Raw genomic sequence first — 25,811 nt, 5'->3', positions numbered from 1 at the left:
AGATACCATCACAGCTCTCAAAGAACTTACAATATGTAGCAGTTAAACAGTTAACAAACAAACAAATATAGTTAAAATTATACTAAATTCTATAAAGAAAAGATCAGCATGCTAGAAAGAGACAAATGGAGAAGCTGGGGATCCATAACAGAAGTAAGGAAGTAACTTCTTGAGGAAGTAACATATATACATGCCAATCCTAGGTTATATCATTTAAAAAAATATTTGCCTACCTGACTGACAAAACAAAAATTGTTTTTAATTTGTTTATCTTTTATGAACAATAAATTTTAGAAGTTTTCATGCTAATTGGCCTTTATGTTATTCCTCATACATTCCACTTCCACCTTTAGTTGACCATTCTATGAAAAAGATATATATTTCAAATGTATTGTTTATTCATTGAAGTTTTATATTTTATTGCTCATTTTAAATTATGATTTTGTTATTTTCTTCAGAATAAACTCAAAAGTAATTAATTTGCCTTTTACCTCTGTGTGAAGTGGATTTATTCTTATGTAGGTCATTGATTGTCAGTTCCCACCCATTTATTGTAAGGAAACATCATATTTGGATTACTTTGAATATTTCTACATATATCTTTGTATATGAAAAGGATGCGTTTTGGTCCAGTTGACAGAAGAACAAAATTTAGTATTATTTATTTATTTGAATTTAAATAGTCACATGTATTTTTAAATATTTTGATCCAGTTGATAGTGAGCAAAATTTTGTAGATTTTATTTATTTGTTTTATTTTTTAAATATTCACATGTATTTTAAAATAGAGTATTCTTCAGGATAATTTTATCACCATAGTCCTACTGTTTTGCCAGCATCCTTGTACCATTTTAAAAAAATTATTTATTTATTTGATGCATTATAATTGTACATGCTTATGAGGTACAGTTTGATATTTTGATACATATATGTATTGTATACTGATCGGGTTAGAGTAGTTAATGTAACCATCATCTCATGTATTTTATCATTTCTTTGTGGAAAAAACATTCAGAGGGCTCTTCTTTAGCTATTATGAGCTATTATACTGTACAACTTAACTGTTAATCATAGTTACCCTACTGTGCAATAGAACACCAGAACTTATTACTCCTATCTAATTGTAATTTTTTAACTTGGCCAAGCTCTCCCTATTTTTCCTTCCCTCTTGTCCTCCCCAGTCTCTGGTAACCACCGTTCCACTCTCTGACTCAGTAATGTAATGACAATGACCTCCAAGTCCATCTGCATTTTTGCAAATGATGGGATTTCATTCTTTTTTATTTCCAACTAGTATTCCATTGTGTATATATATACTACATTTAAAAAAATCCATTTATCCATTGTTGGACACTTAGGTTTATTCCGTATGTTGGCTATTGTAAATTATGCTGCAATTAAACATGGGGGTGAAAATACCTCTTAAACATACTGACTTCGTTTTCTTTAGGTGTATACCCAGTAAGTAGTGGGTAGCGGGATTGCTGGTTTATATGGAAGTTGTTTTTTTTTTTTTATTGAAGCTAAAATTACAAATTGTTGTTGCCTGTGCTTTTGGGGTCCTATTCATATTTGTAGGTTACAGAGTTGACTATCAGTATTTGTGTACAATATGTTATGATCAAATCAGGATTATTAGCATATTCATCATTACAAAACATAATTATTCTTTGTGTTTGTTACCTAATTGCATGCAACCAAACCCACCTCCCACTCCTCTCTTCCTCCCTCTAGTAAACATAGTTCTGTTCTCTCCTTTTGAAAGTTCAACATATTATTGTGGTTGTTATTTCTTAATTGTTTGTTTGTTTGTTTCTTTCTTTTTTTAGCTCCCACTTATGAGTGAGGACATATGATATTTCTCTTTCTGTGCCTGGCTTATTTCAATTAACATAATTTTCTCCAAGCTCATCTATGTTGCTGAGAATGGCAGAATTTCACTCTTTTTTATGGCTTAGTAGTAGGCTTAGTAGTAATCCATTGTGTATATATACCGCATTTTTCTTATCCAGTCATCCAGAGATGGACATTTAGGTTGTTTCCATATCTGGGCTATTGTAAGTAGAACTGTGATAAACATAGGAGGGCAGGTATCCCTTCAATATGAAGATTTCCACTCCTTTGGGTGTATACCCAGTAGTGCGATTACTGGATCTTATGGTAGTTCTATGTGTGGTTGTTTGAGAAACCTGCATATTGTTTTCCATAATGGCTGTTATAATTTACAGTCCCATCATCAGTGAAGAAGTGTTCCCTTTTCTCTGCATCCTTGTCAACATTTCTTATTCTCTGTCTTTTTGACAATAACCAGTCTAATTGAGGTGAGATGATATCTTAAAGTGGTTTTGATTTGCATTTCCCTGATGATTAGTGATGTTGAGCATTTTTTCATGTACCTGTTGGCAATTTGTATGTATTCCTTTGAGAAAGTCTGTTCAACTCCTCGCCCCATTTTCTAATCGGATTATATGTTGGGTTTTTTGTTTTTTTTTTTTACTGTTGTTTGAATTCCTTGTATATTCTGGATATTAATCCCTTATTGGATTTGTAGTTTGTAAATATTTTCTCCCATCCTATGGAATGTCTTTTCACTCTGTTGATTGTTTCCTTTGCTGTGCAGAAGCTTTTTAGTTTAATATATTCCATTTGCTTACTTTTTGGCTATTCTTGTTGCCTGTGCTTTTTGGGTCTTATTCATAAAGTCTTTGCCCAGTCCTACTTCCTGTAGTGTTTCCCTGATGTTTTCTTCCAGGAGTTTTATAGTTTCAGGTCTTATATTTAGGTATTTAATCCATTTTGAGTTCATTTTGGTATATGGTGAGAGATATGGGTCTAATTTCATTCTTCTATGTATGGATATCCAGTTTTCCCAGCACCATTTATTGAAGAGGCTGCCATTTCCCCATTGCATATTCTTGGTGCCTTTGTCAAATATCATTTGGCTGTAAGTATGTGGATTGATTTCTGAGTTCTCTATTCTGTTCCATTGATCCATGTGTCTGTTTTTATGCCAGTCCCATGTTGTTTTGATTACTATAGCTTTGTAGTATAATTTGAAGTCAGGTAGTGTAATGCCTCCAGCTTTATTATTTTTTTTGCTCAGGATTTCTTTGGCTATTTGGGGTCTTTTGTTGTTCCATATGAATGTTAGGATTGTTTTTTCTATTTCTGTGAAGAATGTCATTGGTATTTTGATGGGGATTGCATTGACTCTGTATGTCATTTTGGGTAGTATGGACATTTATTTTTACATTAATTTTTCCAATCCGTGAATATGGAATGATTCCATTTTTTGGTGTCCTCTTTAATTTCTTTCAGCAGTGATTTGCAGTTCTCATCATAGAGATCATTCACCTCCTTGATTAAATTTATTCCTAGGTATTTTATTTTTTAGTAGATATTGTAAATGGGCTTGCTTTCTTGATTTCTTTTTCCACTAGTTCATTGGTAGAGTATAAAAATGTTATTGATTTTTGTGTATTGATTTTGTATCCTGCAACTTTATTGAAATTTTTTTTTCAAAAGTCAATCTCTTTTATTTTTATTTATTTATTATATTTTAATTTTAATTTATTTTATTTACTGAATCAAAATTGATTATACATATTTTGGGGGTTCAACAGTGAGATATGTTGATCAAATCAATATTACTAGCATATATATTGTTACAAATTGTAATTATTCTTTATTTCCCTTGTCCATTCTCTCCCCATCCCTCCCTCCCTCTCCTCTCTTCCCTCTGATTACCCTAGATTTCTTCTTCCCTTCTAAAAGAATGCTGATCTGTTGATTTGTTGCCTAGATGATCTGTCCAATGCTGAGAGTTGTGATCAGGTCCCCCAAAATTATCATAGAGCAGATGCTTCTTCCATCACTCTGAAAGGGGCTTTGTGGAGAGAGACATCCTCTTCTTTATCTCTGCCTGTGACTATCCTTGTGTCAATGCACTCCAGTGGTTGGTGGACCAGCTGCGTGGTGGTTGTGGCGTCTAGCCACTTTTGCGGCAGCCATGGTTATTGTGGTGGCTATAGTGGGCCACTCACATGGAGGGGATGTTTATGGCATGCTCCTTGGCACTGGCAGTGTGCCTGGTTGTGGGTTGTGTCTGGTCCCCGGCTCCATACCTTGGGTCCCTGGACAGACCCTGAGGCACTGGTGCTGTGTGCCTGGTTGGGGGAGGGGGGATCTACTCGCTGGCTCCATGCCTTGGGTCACCAGGTGGGCCCTGAGGTGCTGGCATGGTGTGCCTGGTTGTGGGAGGGGGGGTCCAGTCCCCTTCTCCATCCTCAGGTCTCTGGGTGGGCCCCGATGCACTGGCGCAGTGTGCCTGGTTGTGGGAGGGGGTTCTAGTCCTCTTCTCCAAGCCCCAGGCCCCCGAGTGGGGCCCTGAGGTGCTGGCAGTGTGCCTGGATGTGGAAGGGGGTTCTGGTCACCTTCTCAATGCCTCGGGGCCCCAGACGGGCCCCGAGGTGCTGGTGTGGTGTGCCTGGTTGGGGGAGGCGGGTCCGGTCCCCTTATCCATGCCTTGGGTCCCCAGGCAGGCCCCAAGGTGCTGGCGTGGTGTGCCTGGATGTGGGAGTGGGGCCCGGTGTCCAGCTCCAAGCCTCCGGTTCCCAGGCAAGCCCCAAGGTGCTGGTGGTGTGCCTGGATTGGAACTAATTTTTTGTCCTTTGCTCACTTCTAAAATGGGGGAACTTCCTGTGGGAACCAGTACTTGAGCTGTGTGGTTGAGCTAAGTTGCTGCTTTGCTGCTATTTTCTTACAGAAGGCTTTTTGTGCAGCTCAGAATTTAATGGTTGACCTTATAGGCACTTCCAGCTCTCCAGAAACCTGGTGGATCTCGGTTGTGTAGAAACTCTGATTGGGGGGCATGTCAGCTGTCCTTGCTGTGTCCCATTATTCTCCCAGTGGGTGCATCTCCCCTACTGCCAGTGCTCCAAACACTTCCCATGGGACAGGCCCTGCACCAGTCCCTTGCGATGACTCACTGGCCTCTGAATGGCTCCTTTTTTTCAGATGTTCGGGCTCCTCGCTCCTGCATGGGTCCGTGGGAACCCTATTAATGGTCTTGCTGTCTTGGGGGCTGCCAAGACCCTCTTCTCCCCTGCTGCCTCCAAGTAACTCCATCTGAAGGGCACAGCTGTGGCTTCTGGTGGCTCCTGCTCCATGTGCTCATCAGCTCCAGTCTTAAAGTGGCCTCAGCCTGAAACGCTCAGAGCAGTTTTTTCTTTCTCTCATCGTGGTTTCTCCCACCGTCAGGCACTCTGTAGGTCTCTCCTTCTCTTCCCCTGAGCCCCAGCAGCCCAGCTTGGCTGAAGTTACATTTTTATAGTTGTAAATTGGTTGATTTGTGGGAGAGAGTGACGCTGGGAACCGTCTATTCTGCCATCTTGACTGGAACTCTATCGAAATTGTTTAATAAGCTCTAGGAGTTCTTTTTTTGTGTGTGGAATCCTTAGGTTTTTCTGTATATAGGGTTATGTTATCTGCAAACAGAGGCAATTAGACTTTGTCTTTTCCAGTTTGGATGCCATTCATTTCTTTCTCTTGCCCAACTGCTCTGGCTAGTACTTAACAATACTATGTTAAATAGGAGTGGTGAGAGTGGAAATCCTTGTATTGTTCCTCTTCTTAAAGGAAAAGCTTTCGTGTTTTTGGTGGTGTGTTTATTGGTGGTGTGTTTGTCACATATGGCTTTGATTGTGCTGAGATACTTTCCTCCTATACGTAATTTGTTGAGAGTCTTTATCATCAAAGCATGTTGAATTTTGTCAAATGCTTTTTCTGAATCTGTTGATATGATCATATGGTTTTTGTTCTTGATTTTGTTGATGTGGTATATCACATTTATTGATATGCATATGTTGAACCATCCTTGCATCCCTGGAATTAATTTCATGTGATAATGATGTATAATCTTTATTATGTGCTGTTCTATTCTGTTGGCTAATATTTTAGTTGAGAATTTTTGCATCTCTCTTCATCTAGGGTTTGGCCTATAGTTTTCTTTTTCTGTTGTATCTTTGTCTGGCTTTGGTATCAGGGTGATGCTGGTCTCATAGAAGGAGTATGGGAGAATAGCCTCTATTTCAATTTTTTGTAATAGTTTGGAAAGGATTGATATTAATTCTTTCTTAAAGGTTTGGTGGAATTCATCAGTGAAGCCATTCACTTCTAGGCTTTTCTTTGTGGGAGACTGCTATTACTGCTTTAATCTCATTGGTCATTGTTGGTCTGTTCAGGTTTTCTATTTCTTCTTGACTCAGCCTTGGTAGTTCGTATGTGTCCAAAAATTTATCCATTACCTCCAGGTTTTCAAGTTTGTAGGTGTAAAGTTGTTCATAAGAGTTTTTAATGATCCTTTGTATTTGTGCGGTATTGGTTGTGATGTATCCTTTTTCATTTTTGATTTTTGTTATTTGGGTTTTCTCTCTTCTTTTTTTTAACTAGCCTAGCCAATGCTTTGTCTATTTATCTTTTCAAAAAAAACATTTTTTTCTTTTGTTGATCCTTTGTATCATGTTTTTGATCTCTATTTCATTCAGTTCACCTCTGAACTTAACTATTTCTTTATATCTACTAATTTTGCGGTTGGATTGTTCTTGTTTTCACAGTTCTTTCAGGTGTTACAGTTAGGTTGTTTACCTGAGGTATTTCTAGGTTGTTTATTTGGAGTCTTTCTATTCTTTTGATGTAAGCATTTATTGAGATAAACTTCCCTCTTAGTAGTGCTTTTGCAGTGTCCCATAAGTTTTGGTGTAATATATTTTTATTTTCAATAGTTTCAAAAATTTTTTTGATTTCCTGTTTAATTTCTTTTTTGACCCATAGGTCATTCAGTAGCACATTGTTTAATTTCCATGCATTTGCATAGTTTTCAAGGTTTTGCTTGTTATTCATTTCTAGTTTTAATCTGTTGTGATCTGAAAAGATACTTGAAGTGATTTCAGTTTTAAAAAATTTGTTGAGACTTATTTTTGATCTAATATGTGGTCTATCTTGGAGAATGTTCCATGTGCTCACAGGAAGAATATATATTCATTCTGTAGTTGTTGGATAAAATGTTCTGGAGATGTCTGTCAAGTCCGACTGGTCTAAAATGTAGTTTAAATCTTGTGTTTCTCTGTTGATTTGTTGCCTAGATGATCTGTCCAATGTTGAAAGAAGTGTGTTCAGGTCCCCAACAATTATTGTACTGGGGGTCTATATCTTTCTCTGTGTCTAATAGTGTTTGCTTTATATATCTGGGTGCTCCAAAGTTGGGTGGATAAATATTTATGATTGCTATATCCTCTTGTTGGATAGATCCCTTTATCATGATATAATGACCATCTTTGTTTCTTTTTTTAGCTTTTGATTTAAAGTCTATTTTTTCTGATATAAGAATAGGTACTCCTGCTCGTTTTGGGTTTCCATTTGTGTGGTATATCTTTTTCCATCCCTCCACTATTAGTCTGTGTGAGTTTTTACAGGTGAGGTGGGTTTCTTGTAGACACCGTATAGTTGGGTCTTGTTTTTTAATCCATTCATCAGTCTGTGTCTTTTGAGTGGGGAATTCAGTCCATTTATATTTATGGTTGCTAATGAAAGATATTGTCTTACTCCTGGCATTTTATTGATTTTTGTATGGTTGCTTTAAAAGTCTTTTATTCCTTTCTTTCACTTTTATTGTTTGTCTTCAGTGTTCATTTGTTTTTGAAGTGGCAATATGTATTTTTTTTCCTCTTTCTTGATTGCATATCATTCTACTAGTGGGGTTTATTCTATCTAGTGTATTCATGATGATGATATCATTTTTTGGATTCCAGATGCAGAACTCCCTTGAGGATTTGTAGGGCTAGTCATGTGGTTTTTGTGTGTCTGGGAAATATTTCCCCTTCATTTCTGAAGGATAGTCTTGCTAGTTATAGTATTTTTGGCTGGCAGTTTTTTTCTTTCAGTACTTTGAATATATCATCCCATTCTCTCCTGGTCTGATTGAGAGGTTTCTGATGAGAAATATGGTATTTGTTGTATGGGGGCTCCCTTAGAGATGACTTGATACCTTTCTCTTGCCATTTTTAGGATTCTCTGTTTGTCTTTGACTTTTGACAGTTTGATTATAATGTGTGTCAGAGATGACCTTTTGGGTTGAATCTGATTGGGGATCTTTGAGCCTCTTGGATCTGGAAGTGCATGTCTCTCTTAATACCTGGGAAGTTGCCTGCTATTATTTTGTTAAATGGGTTTTCAATGCCTTTTCCTTTCTCTTCCTCTTCTGGAACACCCATAATTTGGATGTTTGTATGCTTAAGTATGTTTGATAGCTCTCATAGGTTTCCTTCATTTTTAAAAATTCTTATTTCTTTTTTATTGTCTGCATAGGTTATTTCAAAAATCCTGTTTTTGAGATCAGAAATTCTTTCTTCTGCTTGCTCTGGCTTGATACTTAAGCTCTCAGTTGTATTTTTTATTTCATTGAATGAATCCTTTAGTTCCATGAGTTCTGCTACATTTTTTTAAAGGTATTTATCTCTTTATAAACAATTCTATCCTTCATATCCTGGATTGTTTTTTTCATTTTGTTGTGTTGTCTAACTGAGTCTTCTTTAATCTCATTGAGTTTCCTTAAGATCATTGCTTAGAATTCTTTTTCAGTCATTTCAAAGGTTTCTTCCTGTTTGGGGTCTTCTGGCTATACTCAGTAGCATAGTCCCTTTGTGGTTATTTTGGCCGTATTCAACATAAGAGTTTCTAGGAGTGCCTCTGTGGCTTAGGCACTGGGGCACTCAGTAGTTCATTGCTGATGTGACACTAGGTTGGATCATCAAGGCCATGGATGAGACATTGGTTTCTGGAATAGAAGTCTTCCTTTTTTTTTTTTTGGCAGCTGGAAGGGTTCTGAACCTGTGACCTTGGGGTTTTATAAGGCTATGCTTTAAACAACTGAGCTAACTGCACAGCCCTACCTGGATGTCCTGTCACTCCTTGGCTGAGGTGAGTGACTCAGCAGACTCACTGGCACCCTGGCTAGTGACCTGTGATCCCAATAGGTATTCTGGAGTGATCTGAAGCTCTTCAGCTTAAATGGATGACCCTGGGTGAGGATCCTGGGGGTTGGAATTAGGACCTTAGGCTTTGAGGGGGACATTGGGGTGGGGGCGCTCAGAAGCCCCTCAACTAGAGTGGGTGACTCAGTGGCATCCCTGGGGCTCTGGGAAGAGCTTTGTTCCCCCAGGGAGGCATTGAGGTACCCTGTAGCTTCACTGTTGAACTGGGTGATGATAAGTGGGGTCACTGGATTTGTGTGTGGGGCCCTGTATTCTCAGGAGGGACCCTGGGATGGTTTGCAGCACCATGATTGATGTGGGGTACTCTGGGTGAAGTGTTAAAAGTTTTGGATTGGGATCCTTCACCCCAAGAAGGATTCTGGGGCCTTCTATAGCTGGAGTGGCCACTCTGGGTGAGTCTTCTGTGGTTGTGGACAGACCCCTGTGATACTAAGAGCATTACTGGGATACTCTGGATCTCCTCAGTTGGGGTGGGCTGTCCTGCATGTGATCACTGGGGCTGTGGGTGGGCTTCTGTGTCCCCAAGAGAGATGCTTGTGTCCCCAAGCCTCCTTGCTGGGGCAGGCAGCCCTGATAGGCTCATTGGTTCTACAGGCATGTGCCTGTGCCCAAGAGAGGTGTACGAGTCCTCTACTACTTCTTTGTGGCTGCGTGAAATGCAAGGGCACCTCACCAGTGAAGGTGGGGTTGCCAGCAGTGGCTAGATGCTTCAATCAGACAGTTTTCTGACTCTGGAAAGTGTACACGCCAACCCCCTCCGTCCTGAGGGTGGCATACTAGCTGGACTGGACTGCCTGTTCCCAGGGCACAGGAGCCATGTGGTCATAGGTGTGGGCAACTCAGTGCAATGATGCAACCACAGGGGTGTGAGACCCCTCTCGGGGACAGAGTGATATGGTCTTGAGTGTTGGGGCCAATCTCAAATCTGTGGCTGCTGCAGAAGTCTGGGCCTGAGCGATAAGGGTGGTTTAGTGTGTGGTCCCACCCAGGTCTGTTCAGATGCATGTGACACATTAGGCATCTGGCTGTAGAGGCAGCCCCTGAGATGTGTGTGGGTTCTCCTCCCTCTTGTCATGGCTGTAATTATTGTATGTGCATCCCGCCAGTGTAGGTAGGGTCACCAGCTGTAGAATTGTGCCTGAATAAGGTGCCTTCTCAGTCTGCAGAGAGCATGGGCTGACCCCCTCCATCCTGAGGTTGGCACCCTTGCTGCACTGAACCATCTGGTCCCACTGCACAGGGTTGAAGCCAACAGCCAATTCTGGTCCCAAGCTTGCCACAGAAGTTTGGGTCCCAGGGGTTGGGAGTGTGCATTTCTCCACAAGCCAATGTAGTAGTCTCTTGTGCCTGCAGCAGTTCCCGACATCAAATGCACAGCCACAGGGGCCACACAGACTCTCCCATCGGTTGGGTTGCAGGTCTGCTCACCTTCCTGTGGTCAGAAATTCCTCCTGAGTCTGCCAGTGCAGAGCAGGGGATGGCGCAGTGTTGCCCAAGGAGAATTTTTCCATTATCTTTGTGATTATCCTTAGTCTTTGCACTCACCAGTCTCTGCTAGTCCCTCTTCCTTATTTCATTTCTTGTCCAAGTGTAGCTGTGCATTTGATGTATTTTCCATCCTTTTGGGACAGACTAATAATGACTCATTCTGGTTGGCCATCCTGCCTCCCCCTCCTGGTAGTTCTATTTGTAATTTTTTGCAGAGCCTCCATACTATTTTCCATAATGACCATACTGATTTATACTCCCAACAGTGTGCAAGTGTTCTCTTTTCTCCACATCCTTGCCAAGACTTGTTTGCTTTTGTCTTTTTGGTAATAGCCATTCTAACTGGAGTGAGGTAGTATCTCATTGTGTGGATTTGCATTTCCCTGATGATTAGTAATGTTCTCACATTTTTTCATATGCCTGTTTGCCATGTCTTCTTTTGAGAAGTGTCTAGATCATTTTCTCAATTGGGTTATTTGGTTTTTTGCTATTGAGTTGTTTAAGTTTCTTGTATATTCTTGATATTAATCCCTTTACAGATGTATAGTTTGCAGATATTTTCTGCCATTCTGTAGCCTGTCTCTTCACTCTGTTAACAGTTTCCTTTGATGTGCAAAAGCTTTTTAGTTTGATGTAATCCCGCTTATCTATTTTTGCTTTTATTATTTGTGCTTTTGAAGTATTATTTAAACATTCTTCGTCCAGCTCTATGTCATGGATTGTTTTCTCTGTTTTTTTCTAGTAGTTTCATAGTTTTGGGTTTTATATTTATATATTAACCCATTTTGAGTTGGTTTTTCTACATGGTGAGAGGTAGGGGTCTAGTCCTGTTCTTCTGTATGTAGATATTCAGTTTTCCCAACACCATTTACTAAAGAAACTTGTCTTTTCCCCAGTATGTATTCCTGGCACCTTTGTCAAGGATCCGTTGGCTATAAGTGCCTGAATTTGTTTCTGGGTTCTCTGTTCTGTTCCATGGGTCTATATATGCGTTTTTATGACATTGCCATAAAGTTTTTTTTACTATAGCTTTGTAGTATAATTTGAAGTCTGATAGTGTGATGCATCCAGCTTTGTTCATATTTTTAAGGATTGTTTGGGATATTTGGGGTCTTTTTGGTTCCATACGAATTTTATGATTGTTTTTTCTATTTCAGTGAAGAATGTCACTGGTGTTTTGATAGGGATTGCATTAAATCTATAGATGATTTTGGGTAGTATAGCCATTCTAACAATATTAATTCTTCCAATCCACGAATATGTTATATCTTCCATTTATTTATGTCCTCTTCTATGTCTTTCTTCAAAGTCTAATAGTTTTCGTTGTAGGGATCTTTCATCTGCTTGGTTAAATTTATTCCTAGGTTTCTATTTTTATTTATTTTTTTGTAGTTATTGTAAAAGGAAATTTTTCTTGGTTTCTTTTTCAGATGGTTCATTTTTACTATGTAGAAATGCTACTGACTTTTGTACATTGATTTTGTATACTACAACTTATTGAATTTGTTTATTAGTTTTAAAGTTTTTTGGTGGAGTCTATAGGGTTTTCTGTATATGAGATCATGTCATCTGTTAACAGGGATAATTTGATTTCCTCCTTTCCAACTTGGATGCATTTTATTTCTTTCTCTTTTCTAATTGCTCTGGCTAGAATTTCTAGTACAATGTTGAATAGAAGTGGTGAAAATGGGCATTATTGTCTTGTTCTTGATCTAAGAGGGAAAGCTTTCTTTCAGTTTTTCACCATTCAGTATGATGTGGACTTGTCATATATGACCTTTATTGTGTTGAGGTACATACCTTCAGTACCTAGTTTATTAAGAATTTTTAACAAGAAACAATGTTGAATTTTTTCAAATGCTTTTTCTCAGTCAATTGAGATGATCACATGGTTTTTGTCTTTTGGCTCATGTAATGTATCACATTAATTGATTTGTTTATGTTAAAGCATCCTTGCATCCCTCAGATAAATCCCACTTGATCATAGTGAATGATCTTTTAATTTGCTGTTGGATTTGGTTTGCTATTATCTTGTTGAGAATTTTGCATATATGTTCATCAGGAATATTCACCTGTAATTTTCTTTTTTTGTTATGTCCTTGTCCAGTTTTGGAAGCAGAGTAATGCTGGCCCCATAAAATGAGTTGGGAAGTATTCCTTTCTCATTTTTTTGAGATAATCTGAAGAGAATTGGTATTACTTCTTTAAATGTCTAGTAGAATTTGGCAGTGAAGCTATCAAGTCTTGGAGTTTTCTTTAATGGAAGACTCAAAGTATTACTGATTCAATTATCTCACTTGTTTTTGGTCTGATCAGATTTTCTGTTTTTTCATAATTCAATTGTGGCAGATGTTGCACTCTCTTTGTCACCTCTCTCCTCCTGAGTGATGGAGATGCAAAGGATTACTCAAAGCCCATTTCTTCTGAGCAGTGAGAAACCCCAAAGGGGTTAATTTCCAGGAACCCTCAAGAGAGAGGCATTCCTCCTTGTAAAATTAACCCTGAACTGGGGTTCTGTCTCAGTATTTATTCTCTAGGCCAGAAAGTTACAGAAAAGGAATATAGGTGGAGTTATGGCTAAGTATAGTTTAACAGTAGAAGCTGGTAACATCAGTGAAATAACAAAGTGACATTCCATAATGCAGTTTGCAAAAGGTTAAGTTGACCCACCAACAAAAGCTTGTTCTTAGTAAATACTGTCTTTTCCTACAACAGTTTCCTCAGTATGTTTACATTACAATAAAGTAACTTTAGGTTAATGGGCTCCAAGGACATCTGTCCTTGAGCCAACAATTTTGCTGTGTTACAATTCTTTATCTACAATAGCCTGGGGAAAGTTTCCTGTCTCTTGTAAGCTTAACATTTCTATATGTAATTTTAAAAAGTTAGGTTATACCTGAAACTACAGGGCTTTGGAGGCTAGGCCCTGTGAAATACATTTGCTTTATAAATGTTAGTATAGTCCACAGGCAGAATGTATTTGTCCAGGAATTTATCCATTTCTTCTATGTTATTAAATTTGTTGGCATGAAGTTGTTCATAATAGTCTTTTATGAGATTTGTATTTGTGATATCAGTTATAATGTCTCCATTTTCATTTCTGATATTATTTTTGAGTCTTCTTTCTTTTTTTCTTGGTTAGTCTAACTAAAAGTTTGTCAATTTTTGTTTACCTTTTCAAAAAACCAATTTTCTGTTTCACTGATCTTTTCAACTTTTTTTTAGTTTCTCTTTTATTTCTGCTCTGAGCTTCATTATTTCTTTTCTTCTGCCAATTTTGTGTTTAGTTCGTTGTTGTTTTTCTAGTTCCTTTAAGTGCATCATTAGATTGTTTATAAGAAATCTTTCTTCTTTTTTGATATAGCCATTTATTGCTATAAACTTTACTCTTAGACCTGTGTTTGCCGTATCACATAGATTTTGGTATATGTTTCCATTCTCATTTGTCTCAAGGAATATTTTAATTTCCTTTTTAATTTCTTCTTTAACCCACAGGTTGTTTAGGAGCATGTTGTGTAATTTCAGTTTGTAAAGTTTCTAAACTTCTTCTTGATTTCTAGTGTTATACCATTGTAGTCAGAAAAGATACTTGATGTGATCTCTATCCTTGTAAATTTGTGTAGAGTTGTTTTGTGGCCTAACAGATCTATGATCTGGATGATGTTAAATATGCAGTTGAGAAGAATGCATATTCTGCAGCCGTTGGATGGAATGTTATTTAAATGTCTGTAAACATTTCTTTCTTTATTTTTTGTCTAGACGATCTGTCCATTGTTGAAAGTACGTTAAAGTCCCCTACTATTATTGAGTTGCAATCTATCTCTCCCCTTAGGTCTAGTAAGGTTTGCATTATATATCTGGGTGCTCTGGTGTTGAGTGCATATGTATTAGCAATTGTTACATCATCTTGTTCAATTGATCCCTTTATCATTATATAATGACCTTCTTTGTCTCTCTTTACAGTTTTTTATTTGAAGTCTATTTTATCTGGTATAAGTATGGCCACTCCCGCTTGCTTTTGGTTTCTGTTTGCGTAAAGTATCTTTTTCTAGCTCTTCACTGGCAGTCTATGTTTTTCTTTAATAAGTAGCTGAGTGTTTCATAGGCAGCATATCATTGAATCTTGTTCTTTTAATCCATTCAGTCACTCTATATCTTTAAATTGGAGAGTTTAGTCCATTTACATTCAAGGTTGTTACTGATATGTGGGAACTTATTCCTGTCATTTTGTTATTGCTTTCTGGTTGTTTTGTAGATCCTTAGTTCCTTTCTTTTTCTCTTGTTATTTACCTCTGTGGAGGTTGTTTTCTGTTGTGCTAAATTTCGTTTTCTCTCTTTCTCATTTGTGTATCTGTTGTAATTTATTTTTTTTGTGGTTACCTTGGGGTTAACATAAAGAGTCTTGTAGTTATAATAAACTATTTTAAGCTGATAGCAACTTAACTTTGGTTTCATGAAAATTCTCTAAGCTCCTCCAACCCACAAATTATATTTTTGTTGCCTTAATTTATGTTTGTATCTATTGTATATTTCTTAGTCACTAATTGTAGCTACTATTCTTTTTTTGACTATTTTGACTTTAAACCTTTATAATTAGAGGATTGAAGGATTTGCATAGCACCATTACCTCACTGGGGTATTCTGAGTTTGAATTGTGAATTTACCTCTGTAGGTGAGTTTTGTACTTTCATGTTTTGATGATAGTAATTATCATCTTTTTATTTCCAGTTGTAGCACTCCCTTAAGTGTTTCTTGTAAGGCTGGACTAGCAGTAATGAATTCCCTCAGCTTTTGCTACTGACAGCCAGTCTGTGGGCTCAGTGGCCCAGCAGTCTGTCTGGAGTGGGTACACACAAATGTGGTGGACCACTGATTATTGGTGGCTTCCCCGCTGAACAGATCTGCTTTTTCTCGTGGTGGGGAAGGAGTACCATGTGGGTTCAGATGCTGGGGTCTCTATCTCTCTCTCTGGCTTGGGCTCCAGAGAGCAGCCAGGGTCATAGTCCTCCTGGTGCCCATGTGAATGTGGTAGAATGAAGACTGGGTCTTAGGATAGAGGGAGTCAGTTTTCCCTGACCCGCAAGGCAGAGCACAGTCTAGCAGCAGGTTCGGTTTCAAGATGGCACTATGCCATAGCTGCTTAGATTGGGAGGTAGGGGGTTGCTCTCCCTGGGCTTCTACTATGAGGCTGTGTAGCTGCACAAACTCTCAGCTACTCTCCAAACTGGGTTTGGGGCCTAAGAGGACTGGGGGACTTTCTTGTGGCAGGGATTGCTGGCATTTGGGGCAGCAGTGGAAACAGGTGGGGATTTTCCAGCTTACCTTCTCTCTGCCTGACTCAGAGCCAGCCTCTGCAGGGAGACAGTGAGGCAGAGGCAATATGCCTTGCTCTTCTCTCTATGGTGCTGTCCCAGTCTTCCATGCTACACCAAGATTTCATCACTCCCTTGGTGCTCTGCAGTGTATTTCTTTAGTCATTTCAGTCAAAACACAGTTGTGTGTTGTTTGGTCTCTTTTTGTTGGGGGGAGGCAGGACAAGCACCAGACACCTCTAATTGGCCATCTTGCTCCATCCTCTCCTCTGTGTCCTTTCTTTGACAACACTGTGTAGCTGTTACATGTACCTGATTTGAAGCAAGGCAGCCTGTGTTCAAATCTCATCTTTACTACTTTCAAATTGAATATCATCTTAGAAAAATTACTTATATTTCTAAGTATTTTTCTTTTCCTGTTTATCAAAACATTGCTCACATTCAAAACACTTAGAATAGTGTGTGGCACATAGTAATCGTTCAATCAGTGAGAACTATTATGATCTTTTCAATTACTGTCTTCTAATATCCTGTTCAGATTTTCTGCCATTTTTGTTCCTACAGTTGTACGAACCATTTTTGTTTTCTTTTCTATTATTTCTGTCACGTGAACAATTCTCACTGTATTATTTCAAGAAGAGAAGTACAGGCAACTTTAAGCTCAGCTGCAGTCCTCATATCTGAGATTCCAGTGAAACCTCAAGCCTGCTTAGAAACCATCCAGCCTGCAAGAGGCACTGGAGAGCAGAATCATGGTTTCTTAAGCTGGAGGAGTTCTTACTTTTATGTTCCAGGACATTGCTATGTTTGCTTGGACCCTTAACTGGTAAAGTTAGAGGGGATACTATAAAGTATACCAGTGCTGCCTACAAATATTCAAAGTATAGTAACCCATCTTCTAACAGGATAGTCTCTTCTTTGTAAGAATTTAAATTTTGTTCAGCTCTCTAGCTCCTCCTGAAGAATGGAGAAGAACAGGTTTTCACAGTGGCCAGGACTGTCTGTAGGGATATTTGAAGCTCAACTATCTTTTACTGTCTTACCTGTAAACATTTTTATAAAGATCAAATTGATTTGCAAGAGCAGTTCTGATTAGTAGAACTGAAAAGGTCAATATGAAATATGTAGATGTTTTAGGGGGACAAATATAGGAGGTGGAAAGTGTGTGGTGAGAGGATGGATTTAACAATAGAACTATATGGAGACAAAGAATACGTGAAGAAGGGAGGAAAAGTGAGGTAGGAGGTAGGGTGCTTTGTTGCTAGGTAGCCACGAACAGGCTTTTTGGTGTTGCCTGGGTAACAAGGAGATAATGAGTACTTCAGTTTTTTTCGGAGCCTCTTTTTTCTGTCCTTTGACATCTGAACTCACCTAACAGCTGCCCAGTACCCTGTTTACTACTTTTAGAAGAAACAAGCTAAACGATATGAAAATCAAGTGTTTAGCAGACTATAATCTAATGGCAATGTCTCTTCAAAAGCATTTAAGGGCTCACTTGGGAGAGTGTGGTGCTGGTAACACCAAGGTCGCAGATTCGGATCCCTATATAGGGATGGCCGGTTAGCTCACTTGGGAGAGTGTGGTGCTGACAACACCAAGTCAAGGGTTAAGATCCCCTTACCAGTCATCTTTAAAAAAAAAAAAAAACACATTTAAATCTTTGTTGGTTGTACATTTTAGATTTCTTATGACAGTTGCCCAAATAGAAATCTTTTCCAAACAGATTTTTAAAAACATTTTATTATGGAAAAATTTAAATATATATGCAAGTAGAAAGAATAGTATAATAAATATCCATATATCTATAACCAGCTTCAACTATTATTAACTCATGATTAATCTTATTTCATTGGTATCTCCATACACGTTTCTTTTCACCTCACCTCCCTGGCCCTCTTTCCCAATTTCCTGGGCTTGAATTATTTGGAAACAAATTCTAGATGGCATATAATTTTATCAATATTTCAGTATGAAGCACTAAAAATTAAAGACTTAAAGAAACACAAAAACAATGCAATATCACACCTAAAAGGATAATAATTCCTTAATATCATAAAATACTTGGTCAGTGTTCAAACTTTTCTGATGGTCTCTTTCTCTTTTTTTCCAGTTTAATAGAATTAGGATTCAAGTAAGATTTATACATGTAATTTATTGATATGCCTGTTAATTCTCATTTATAATCTGCAGTTTCTACTCCATCTCCATTTTTTCCCTTGCAATTGAATTATTGAAGAAATTGGGTAATATATCCTATAATTTACCATAGTCTAGATTTTGCTGATTACATCCCCATAATGTAGTTTAATATTTTCCTTTGTTGTTCCATGTGTTTTCTATATATTGTTAGTTAGATCTAAAGAGATTTATTGGATTCAGGTTTGACTTTTTTTACATGACTACTTCATAGGTGGTATTGTGTTCTTCCATCAGGAAGCACATGATGTCTGTGCATCTTTTTATGATATAGGCAGCCACTGAAAATTATTGCAAAATGATCATTCTCTAATCATAAATGACTTCTTCATTTATTAGCTGGAATAGTTTATATACGAAATCTTCCTTCATCTTGAGCTCAAGATGCAGTTAGGTCTATTTCTGTATTTTCTGTTGTTTTCCATTCATCTATGTGCCAGTGCTATACTATTTTTATAATGGAGGCTTCATAATATATTTTAATATCTGGTAGGGCCAGCACCTGGGTTTTTTTTGTTTTTTGTTTTTTTTTTTTTGGCTATTCTTATTTGTTCTTCCAAATGAACTTTATAGTAAATTTTTCTCATTATAGAAAAAAATAAGGATTTTTAGGAGCATATTAAATGCATAAATTAACAGAGAATATGATATCTAAGTATCTTTATGATGTTAAATCTTCTGGTCTGAAAACATGGTATATATCTTTCCATTTGTTGAAGTTTACATTTTGTATTAGTTTGCTATCGCTACTATAACAAATTACCACAGACATGGTGGTTTGAAACAACAGAAATTTACTCTGTCACAGTTCTAGAGATCAGAAGTCTGAAATCAGTTTCACTGAGTTGAAATCAAGGTATAGACAGGACTGTGCTCCCTCTGGAAGCTCTAGGAAAGAATATGTTTCTTGCTTCTTTCAGTTTCTGGTGGCTGCCAGCATTACTTGACTTGTGGCAACATCACTCTAATCTCTGCCTCTTCCTCCGCATTATCTCCTCCTCTTCTATGTGTGTATCAAATATCTCTGTGTCTCTTTCTTATAAGAACAGTTGTGACTGGATTTAGAGTCCACCAAGATAATCCAGGATAATCGCCCGTGTCAAGATTCTTAACGTAATAACATCTCAAAGGTCCTTTTTTCTTATAAGCTAACATTTACAGGTTGTAGAGATTAGGACCTGATATCTTTGGGTGTTCATCATTTAGCCTACTATAATTCCTCATTTGATTTTGGGCATGTCTTTTAAAATTTATGATTTTTTTGTTTTGTTTTGTTATCAGAGTGTCATCTTTTTTCTCATATCTTCTGACTAGTTTATATTTGTATATTGATTTTTATATGTTAATTTTTATAACTTGCTAGTTTACTAAATTCTGTTAATAATTCTCTTACTAATTGTAGCAGCTTTTCAATTGATTCTTTTGTATTGTCTAGATTTATAATTATATCATCTGCATATAAGATGGTTTTACCTCTTTTATTTTTTAACATTTACTTGAACATATTTGTAGGATACAGTGTGTTGTTTCAATACAGTTTTACCTCTTTCTTTCCAGTTCTCATGCCTCCAGTTATTTTCCCTTGTGTAATTGCATTGACTAGCATCTCCAATATGCTGTTAAATAGTAATGGAAATATTAGGTATCTTTATCTTGTTCCTGTCTTTAGCAGGAAAGCTTCCAGTGTTTCCTACTACGTAAGATCTAAAGCATATTTTTAATGTTCTTTTTAGAGAACATTATATTTTCTTATATATTTTTAAGGAAAATTTATATTTTAAAATGAGAAACGTAAGCAGTTGTCTTCATAGAGAATAATCTTATATAGTGTTTTGTATCTTTCAAAATGTTTTCAGATATCTAATTCATTTGGTTCTGTGAAGTAAAAGGGCATGTAGGGTATATATAGTACCTTAATTTTATAGTTAAGAATATATTCAGAAAAATTAAGTAATTACCTAAAGTAATCATTACTGCTAGAAAGTGGCAGAGTTAGGAACAGAATTAAAGATTTTATTTTCACTGCACTAGGCTGCATATTCATTTTACTGAATATTTTCCTTCATGAAAACTCTAGATTCAGGACAATGCATTTTGCAAATATGAGTATGTATAAATAAGTTATTTTCCTTTTTAAAATGTGACTTACAATTTAGTCAATAAAAAAATGAAGAAAAAAGTACTTGAAACTTAAAATATAAAAAAATAAATATGACTTTTAATGGTTTACTATATTAAATGATTTTGTGTGTGTGTGTGTGTGTGTGTGTGTGTGTGTGTGTGTGTGTGTGTGTGTGTGTGTGGTTAGGTAGTAAAACATTATAGATAAGTCTAAAGTCTTCTTTAAAAACCAAATTCAGTCCCATTCCCTCTCCTCAGAGGCAACTACTCATGTGAGCTTAGTATGTTATCCTTCCAGTTCATTTAAAAAAAATCCTTGAAATTCACAGACAAAATATATACTATGTGAATGATTTTTTAAAAAATTATTACAAGGATGACATCAAAATCAACTTTATGTTCTGTGTCTTAATTTTTCATCCAGCATTGTCATGTGGATCTTGGAGTATGCAAGGCTTTTGAAAGTATGATATAAAGTGCAGAATATACTTTTTAAGAATCTGTCTCCAAACAAGTCTGATACTTGTCCACTATCACATTGCCTCACTAAACTGTTCTCATTAAGAATTTTGAAAAAATTTGAAATATGCCTTCAATTTTGATTAAACTTTCATCTTTCTAAATTGGTCTCTCTAAGTTGTAACAGAATAATTAAGGAAAAGAGGAGAAATGGAAATATCAAGTAATTCTTGAGTATTTTGTGCTTACCAAAAAGCCAAATAAAAGCACCTCCTGAACAGAAAGTTTATTTCATTTAGCCTGCAGAGAGATGATTCAGGTAGGAGTTATGAATTAGAGTCTGGTAAACAGTGACTTACTTCCTTGAATTAAATCAATTTCTATCCATGATAATGGCAAAACCGGTTCAAAGTTACATGTAAAACAGAACCCCAGCACTTAAAATATTCCTGACTTAGGAATAGGGGAGTTGAACAGAATTCCATAAGATCTTATTAAATAATTTTTTCTGTTCTCCACATTGGAAATGAGAGACTTCACCACTCAGATGCTGCAAAATACCAGTATAAGTAGAACTGCCATTTTGTTGTTAAGAGTGAATTGTTGATTAAGACCAGGAATTGGCAAACTTTCTTTTTTTAATTAATTAATTAATTTATTTATTTATTTATTTTTAATTTTATTTTGTCGATATACATTGTGGCTGATTATTGCTCCCCAAACTTTTTCTGTAAAGGGCCAGATGGTAAGTATTTTCGGCTTCGCAGGCTGTGTGGTCTCTGTTGCAACTATTCTGTTGTTGCAGGTAGAAGCACCTATATACAAACAAATGGACAAGACTGGCTGGTTCCAATGAAACTTTATTTACAAAAACAGTTGGGTAGATATGACCCACAGAATGTAGTTGCATCTTTATTGGGTTGAAGGCAGGAGTATACTGGTAAATGTTTAGTAACCAGGTTTTGGGAGAGAGGAGGAGATGCTGATTTGTCGCATTTGCCAATTTACATGGTGTAAATACTCCCACCACGGTTGATTTCAACCTGCCGATTTGACACCATGGAGTAGGGAGGTAGAAAGAGATACACAGTAGCACAACATTGCATTGCATTTCCATCATATGAATACACTTGATATAAATAACCTCAAGAACATAGATAATAGTAAAATGAAATAAAATAATTAGGAAGTGATGAGCTTTAAATATTTATTATCTTTGTTTTTAATATAACTTATTTAATTGAGAATTTAAATAACTTTAAATGATGTGTGTGCTTAACATCTAGCCCACAAAATTCCTAAAAATGTATAATTGGCTCTAGTAAGCCAGTATGTTCCTATTCCAGTGCGCCATTATGTTGGTTTAAAAAGCTGCCTCTTGAATCATAAGTTATATGGAAGAATAAAAGCAAAAGGATATAGTGAATTGTGTTAGTATGCAACTTTTGCACTAATCTTGCTCATCTGTTTTAATGAGAAACTGAAAAAATAGTTTTGTTCATTTAAGTGAGATTTGACCCTGTGTCGAGAGGTGCTTTGCTTCTTGGTTCTTTATCTCAACATTTAAGTGAGAGTATATGAAATAAATTTATGTCAGTACATTCTATCTATATGTATCATAATCATATTCTATTATATATGTGTCATATATAATAATAAATGTTACTTATTGTTTATTTGTTGTTGTTTTTTTCCTTAAGGCATAACTGTGACACCTGATGAAGAACAAAACTTGAATCATTACGTACGAGTTTTAAAGAACCTAATACTAAGTGTTCCCACTAGGGAGCCAGGCCGTGAGAAAAGATCAAGGTCTCCAAGAAATGATTATTCTGTAGGATCGAAGGAATCAAAATCTAAGGAGATTACACATGGAGAAGCTTCAACTGAGCATGATACTTTAATCAGTCCTGTCAGTGAAGGAACTACAACTTTCCCTACTAGTGGCTCCACACGTACTGAAAGTACACCATTCTGGTCGATCAAACCAAACAATGTTTCTGTTGTTTTACGTACAGACGAACCTTTTATTGAAAAAGAAGATCCAGAGCCAGAGCCAGAGCCAAAGCCAGAGCCAAAGCCAGAGCCAAAGCCAATTACGAAACAACCTGAGGCAACAAGGATGTCATCACGTTTTACTGAATCATCTGCAGGTTCGCATGTCACTTCAGGCAGAACAACTATCACTGCTTCAAGTAGGACCACTGAGGTGGAGATCTCCACAGAACCAGAAGATGTTCCTCAGCTCTTAGGCGAATATGACAAACTCGTATTTGGAAAACACTCCCAGGTTTTGAATAATGATGACATTTTGAAAAAAATTTCAGATATTAAATCACAGGTGCAACAGGCACCTCTTAGTGACAGCAGCAACCCAGCATATAGAGAGGACATCAAAGCCTCTGAAGAGCACTTAAAACGAAGCCTTGCTCTAGCAGCGGCAGCAGAACATAAATTAGAAAAAATATATGATTCCCAGCGATTTTCACTAGGACGAACCAGTAATGAAATTGATGACATTGAAACTGTTATTAACATGCTGTATAATTCTAGATCTAAATTACCTGAGTATTTAGATATTAAATATGTTCCACCAGAGATGAGAGAAAAGGCTACTATAGTATTCAATACATTGAAAAAAATATTATGTGTAGGTCAAGAAGAAATTCAAAGACTTATTAGGAAGTTATTAAACAATAATATAAAACTTTTAAACCTACTTGATATTCCATGACAAAGTTGATTTAAGCAAACTGCATACATTCACAGGAGAGATAAGCATATTAGTGATTTCAGAAGTTTGTATGAAAATATTTTCTATTATAGTTCAATATGCTAACATCTTTATACATCATATGAAAAATTTTCATATGCACTAAAAACCTAATAATTTAAAATAAAATTTTGGTTCAGGAGTTTGTAGTTTTTTTCTCATTAATTTTTGAAGTTGTGAAGATCTAATCTTTAAAATGTTTAAGCTTTGATTCTACTTGAATAGAACAGTTAAATTCACCCCTTTTATGAGTTAAGAGACTGTGTGCACTCTATATATGTAGCCAGTTTTAAATAATTGCATAAAGATGTAAAATTTTCAGATATACAGTCTTTATTACTCTTTCAAAGAATCTGAGTTTTCTATCTGATACCTGGAACTTGTATCAGAACTTTTATTTGGATATATGTGTGCCTCCTTCCAAAAGTGGATGATATATTAAGACACTTTCTATTCTTTTGTTATTAAGTACTCCTGGAGTATCAAGGAGGGACTGTAATCTGGATTTGTAATTAAGTTACTCTCACTTACTTCTTTTTGTTTGTGTACATACACATTGAGGCTTTGCAAATATTTAGTCAGGGAGTATGATTGACACCATTAAGTTTAATTGTGTAATGTAATTATGGTGGAGGTAATTCTGTTTCATGATTTGACCAGTATTATATTCAAATTCATTTATTTATTCATTCATCAAACCAGTCATTTATGGTTTAATAAAGATTTATTGACCTTTTACTATGTGCAGGATGAAATGGTAGGCTTTGGGGATACAATAATAGGACATAATTTCTTCTTTCTTTGAGATTATATTATAGGAGGAAAGATAGACATTAAACAAATAATTTCAACAGTTTTTAAATTTTAGTTGTAATAGGTTGTTATGATGGTGTAAGGCATTTGACCTCACCTAAGCCAAAAACAATGGGAAAGCTACCCTGAGAAAGTGCCATTTATGGTGACGTCTGAAAGATGAGAGTTTGTGTAAGGGGAAAGGGGGAATTCCAGCAGAGGGAACAGCATGTGTGAATGCTTTTGAGTTGAGAGTGAATATGGCAAGTTCAGGAAGTACCTGGAGTACACAAGGCAAGAGACAGCATCCCAAAATGGAGCTGGTGACATACACAGGGTCAGAAAAGATACTGCAGAGCATTATACTGCACAGTTAATATTTTAACCTTTATCCTATGATCAATGAGAAGCCATTAGTGGATTTAAGCAAAGAACTGGTATGATCAAATTTGTGTTTTTTTAGAAAAACATCAGTGTGGCTACAGTTTTGGAGACAGGCGAAAGCAGAGTTCATAGGCCGTCTTTAGCCTGCAGTAGATGCAAACAAATGGCAATTAAGAGGCAGAATCAACAGGATTTGGTGATTGAATGGATATAGGATTGAGGGAGTAGCAGCGATCAAAAATAATTCTCACATAATTAGCTGTATTATAAAAAAGAGTACATAGGTTTTGTTTCATGAAAACACTCTGCTGTTTATTGTTTATTTTAAAAACTAACTTTACTATGAAAAAATTTTAAACACTTGCAAAAGTAAACTGTAATAAAATGAACCCATGTACATTTCAACCTAAACAAACAAACAAACAAAAAACTGAGAGGGACAGGTTCTCTAGAACAACAGATTTTATTTGGGAATTGAAAAGTGTTGCAAGCTGGGGTGTGCAAGCCAGGAAAATCATAAACAGTCACCTGAGGAAAATCAAGACAAAGGGAAGTTTTTAAAGACAAAGAGAAGTCCAGGAAACTGCGTTGAAACAAATCTTATTGGGAGAGATAGCTGTTAGACAACTGTCCTGTCTGAAATGCTGAAGACCAGGAGAATTTCCTGATATAAGCTCTGATTACAAGGTACAGGCAAAACGTACAGGTATTTTGAGAATGTAAGTGTAAGGGCCTCTTCTTTAAGACCTCCCCCACCTCCATTTTGGTTAGGGCTTTGATATAAGTGACTCCACTTTGTTAATGTTCACTTCTACATACTCGTCATCCAGTTTCAACAGTTATCTACTAATGAGCTTCTTTCATCTGTATCCCCACCCCTTCTTCCTATTTTATGTTAAATTAAATCTCGGGTATTTTATTCTTTCATCTGTAAATATAACAATTTGAAGCTCTATAAGCTTTTTAAAGAACAGCACCACAATATCATCACATATAAGAATTTAATGTTTCTTTAATATCAAATATCTAGTCAATGTTCAAATTTCCAATCATCTAACAATTTTTTAAATTTAGAGTTGTTGTATGAATCAAGATCAAAAAGTTCACACAGTGAGAACGGTTGATTTGACTTATAAATCACTTTTAACCTAAAGGTTTCCTTTCAACCTCTTTTTTTTTTTCCTCTTCAAGTTTATTTATTGAAGAATTGGTCATTTGGCCTATAGTTTCCCACAA

General features: G+C 36.5%; 1 protein-coding gene across 1 annotated transcript in view; it reads left to right on the top strand.

Annotated features, from left to right (window-relative positions):
- Positions 1–23,360, top strand: part of SPESP1 (sperm equatorial segment protein 1) — a 39,224-nt gene extending 15,864 nt beyond the window's left edge. The window contains exon 2 of the mRNA XM_063091934.1: positions 22,327–23,360. Within this exon, the coding sequence (XP_062948004.1) occupies positions 22,327–23,360 (1,034 nt within the window). The remainder of the gene's footprint in view (positions 1–22,326) is intronic.
- Positions 23,361–25,811: the final 2,451 nt, after the last annotated feature.

The sequence above is a fragment of the Cynocephalus volans genome, chromosome 3, assembly GCF_027409185.1.
Source record: "Cynocephalus volans isolate mCynVol1 chromosome 3, mCynVol1.pri, whole genome shotgun sequence".
Classification (NCBI taxonomy): domain Eukaryota; kingdom Metazoa; phylum Chordata; class Mammalia; order Dermoptera; family Cynocephalidae; genus Cynocephalus; species Cynocephalus volans.
Note: the sequence above shows the minus strand (reverse complement) of the source record. Positions and strands in the feature narration are given on the sequence as shown.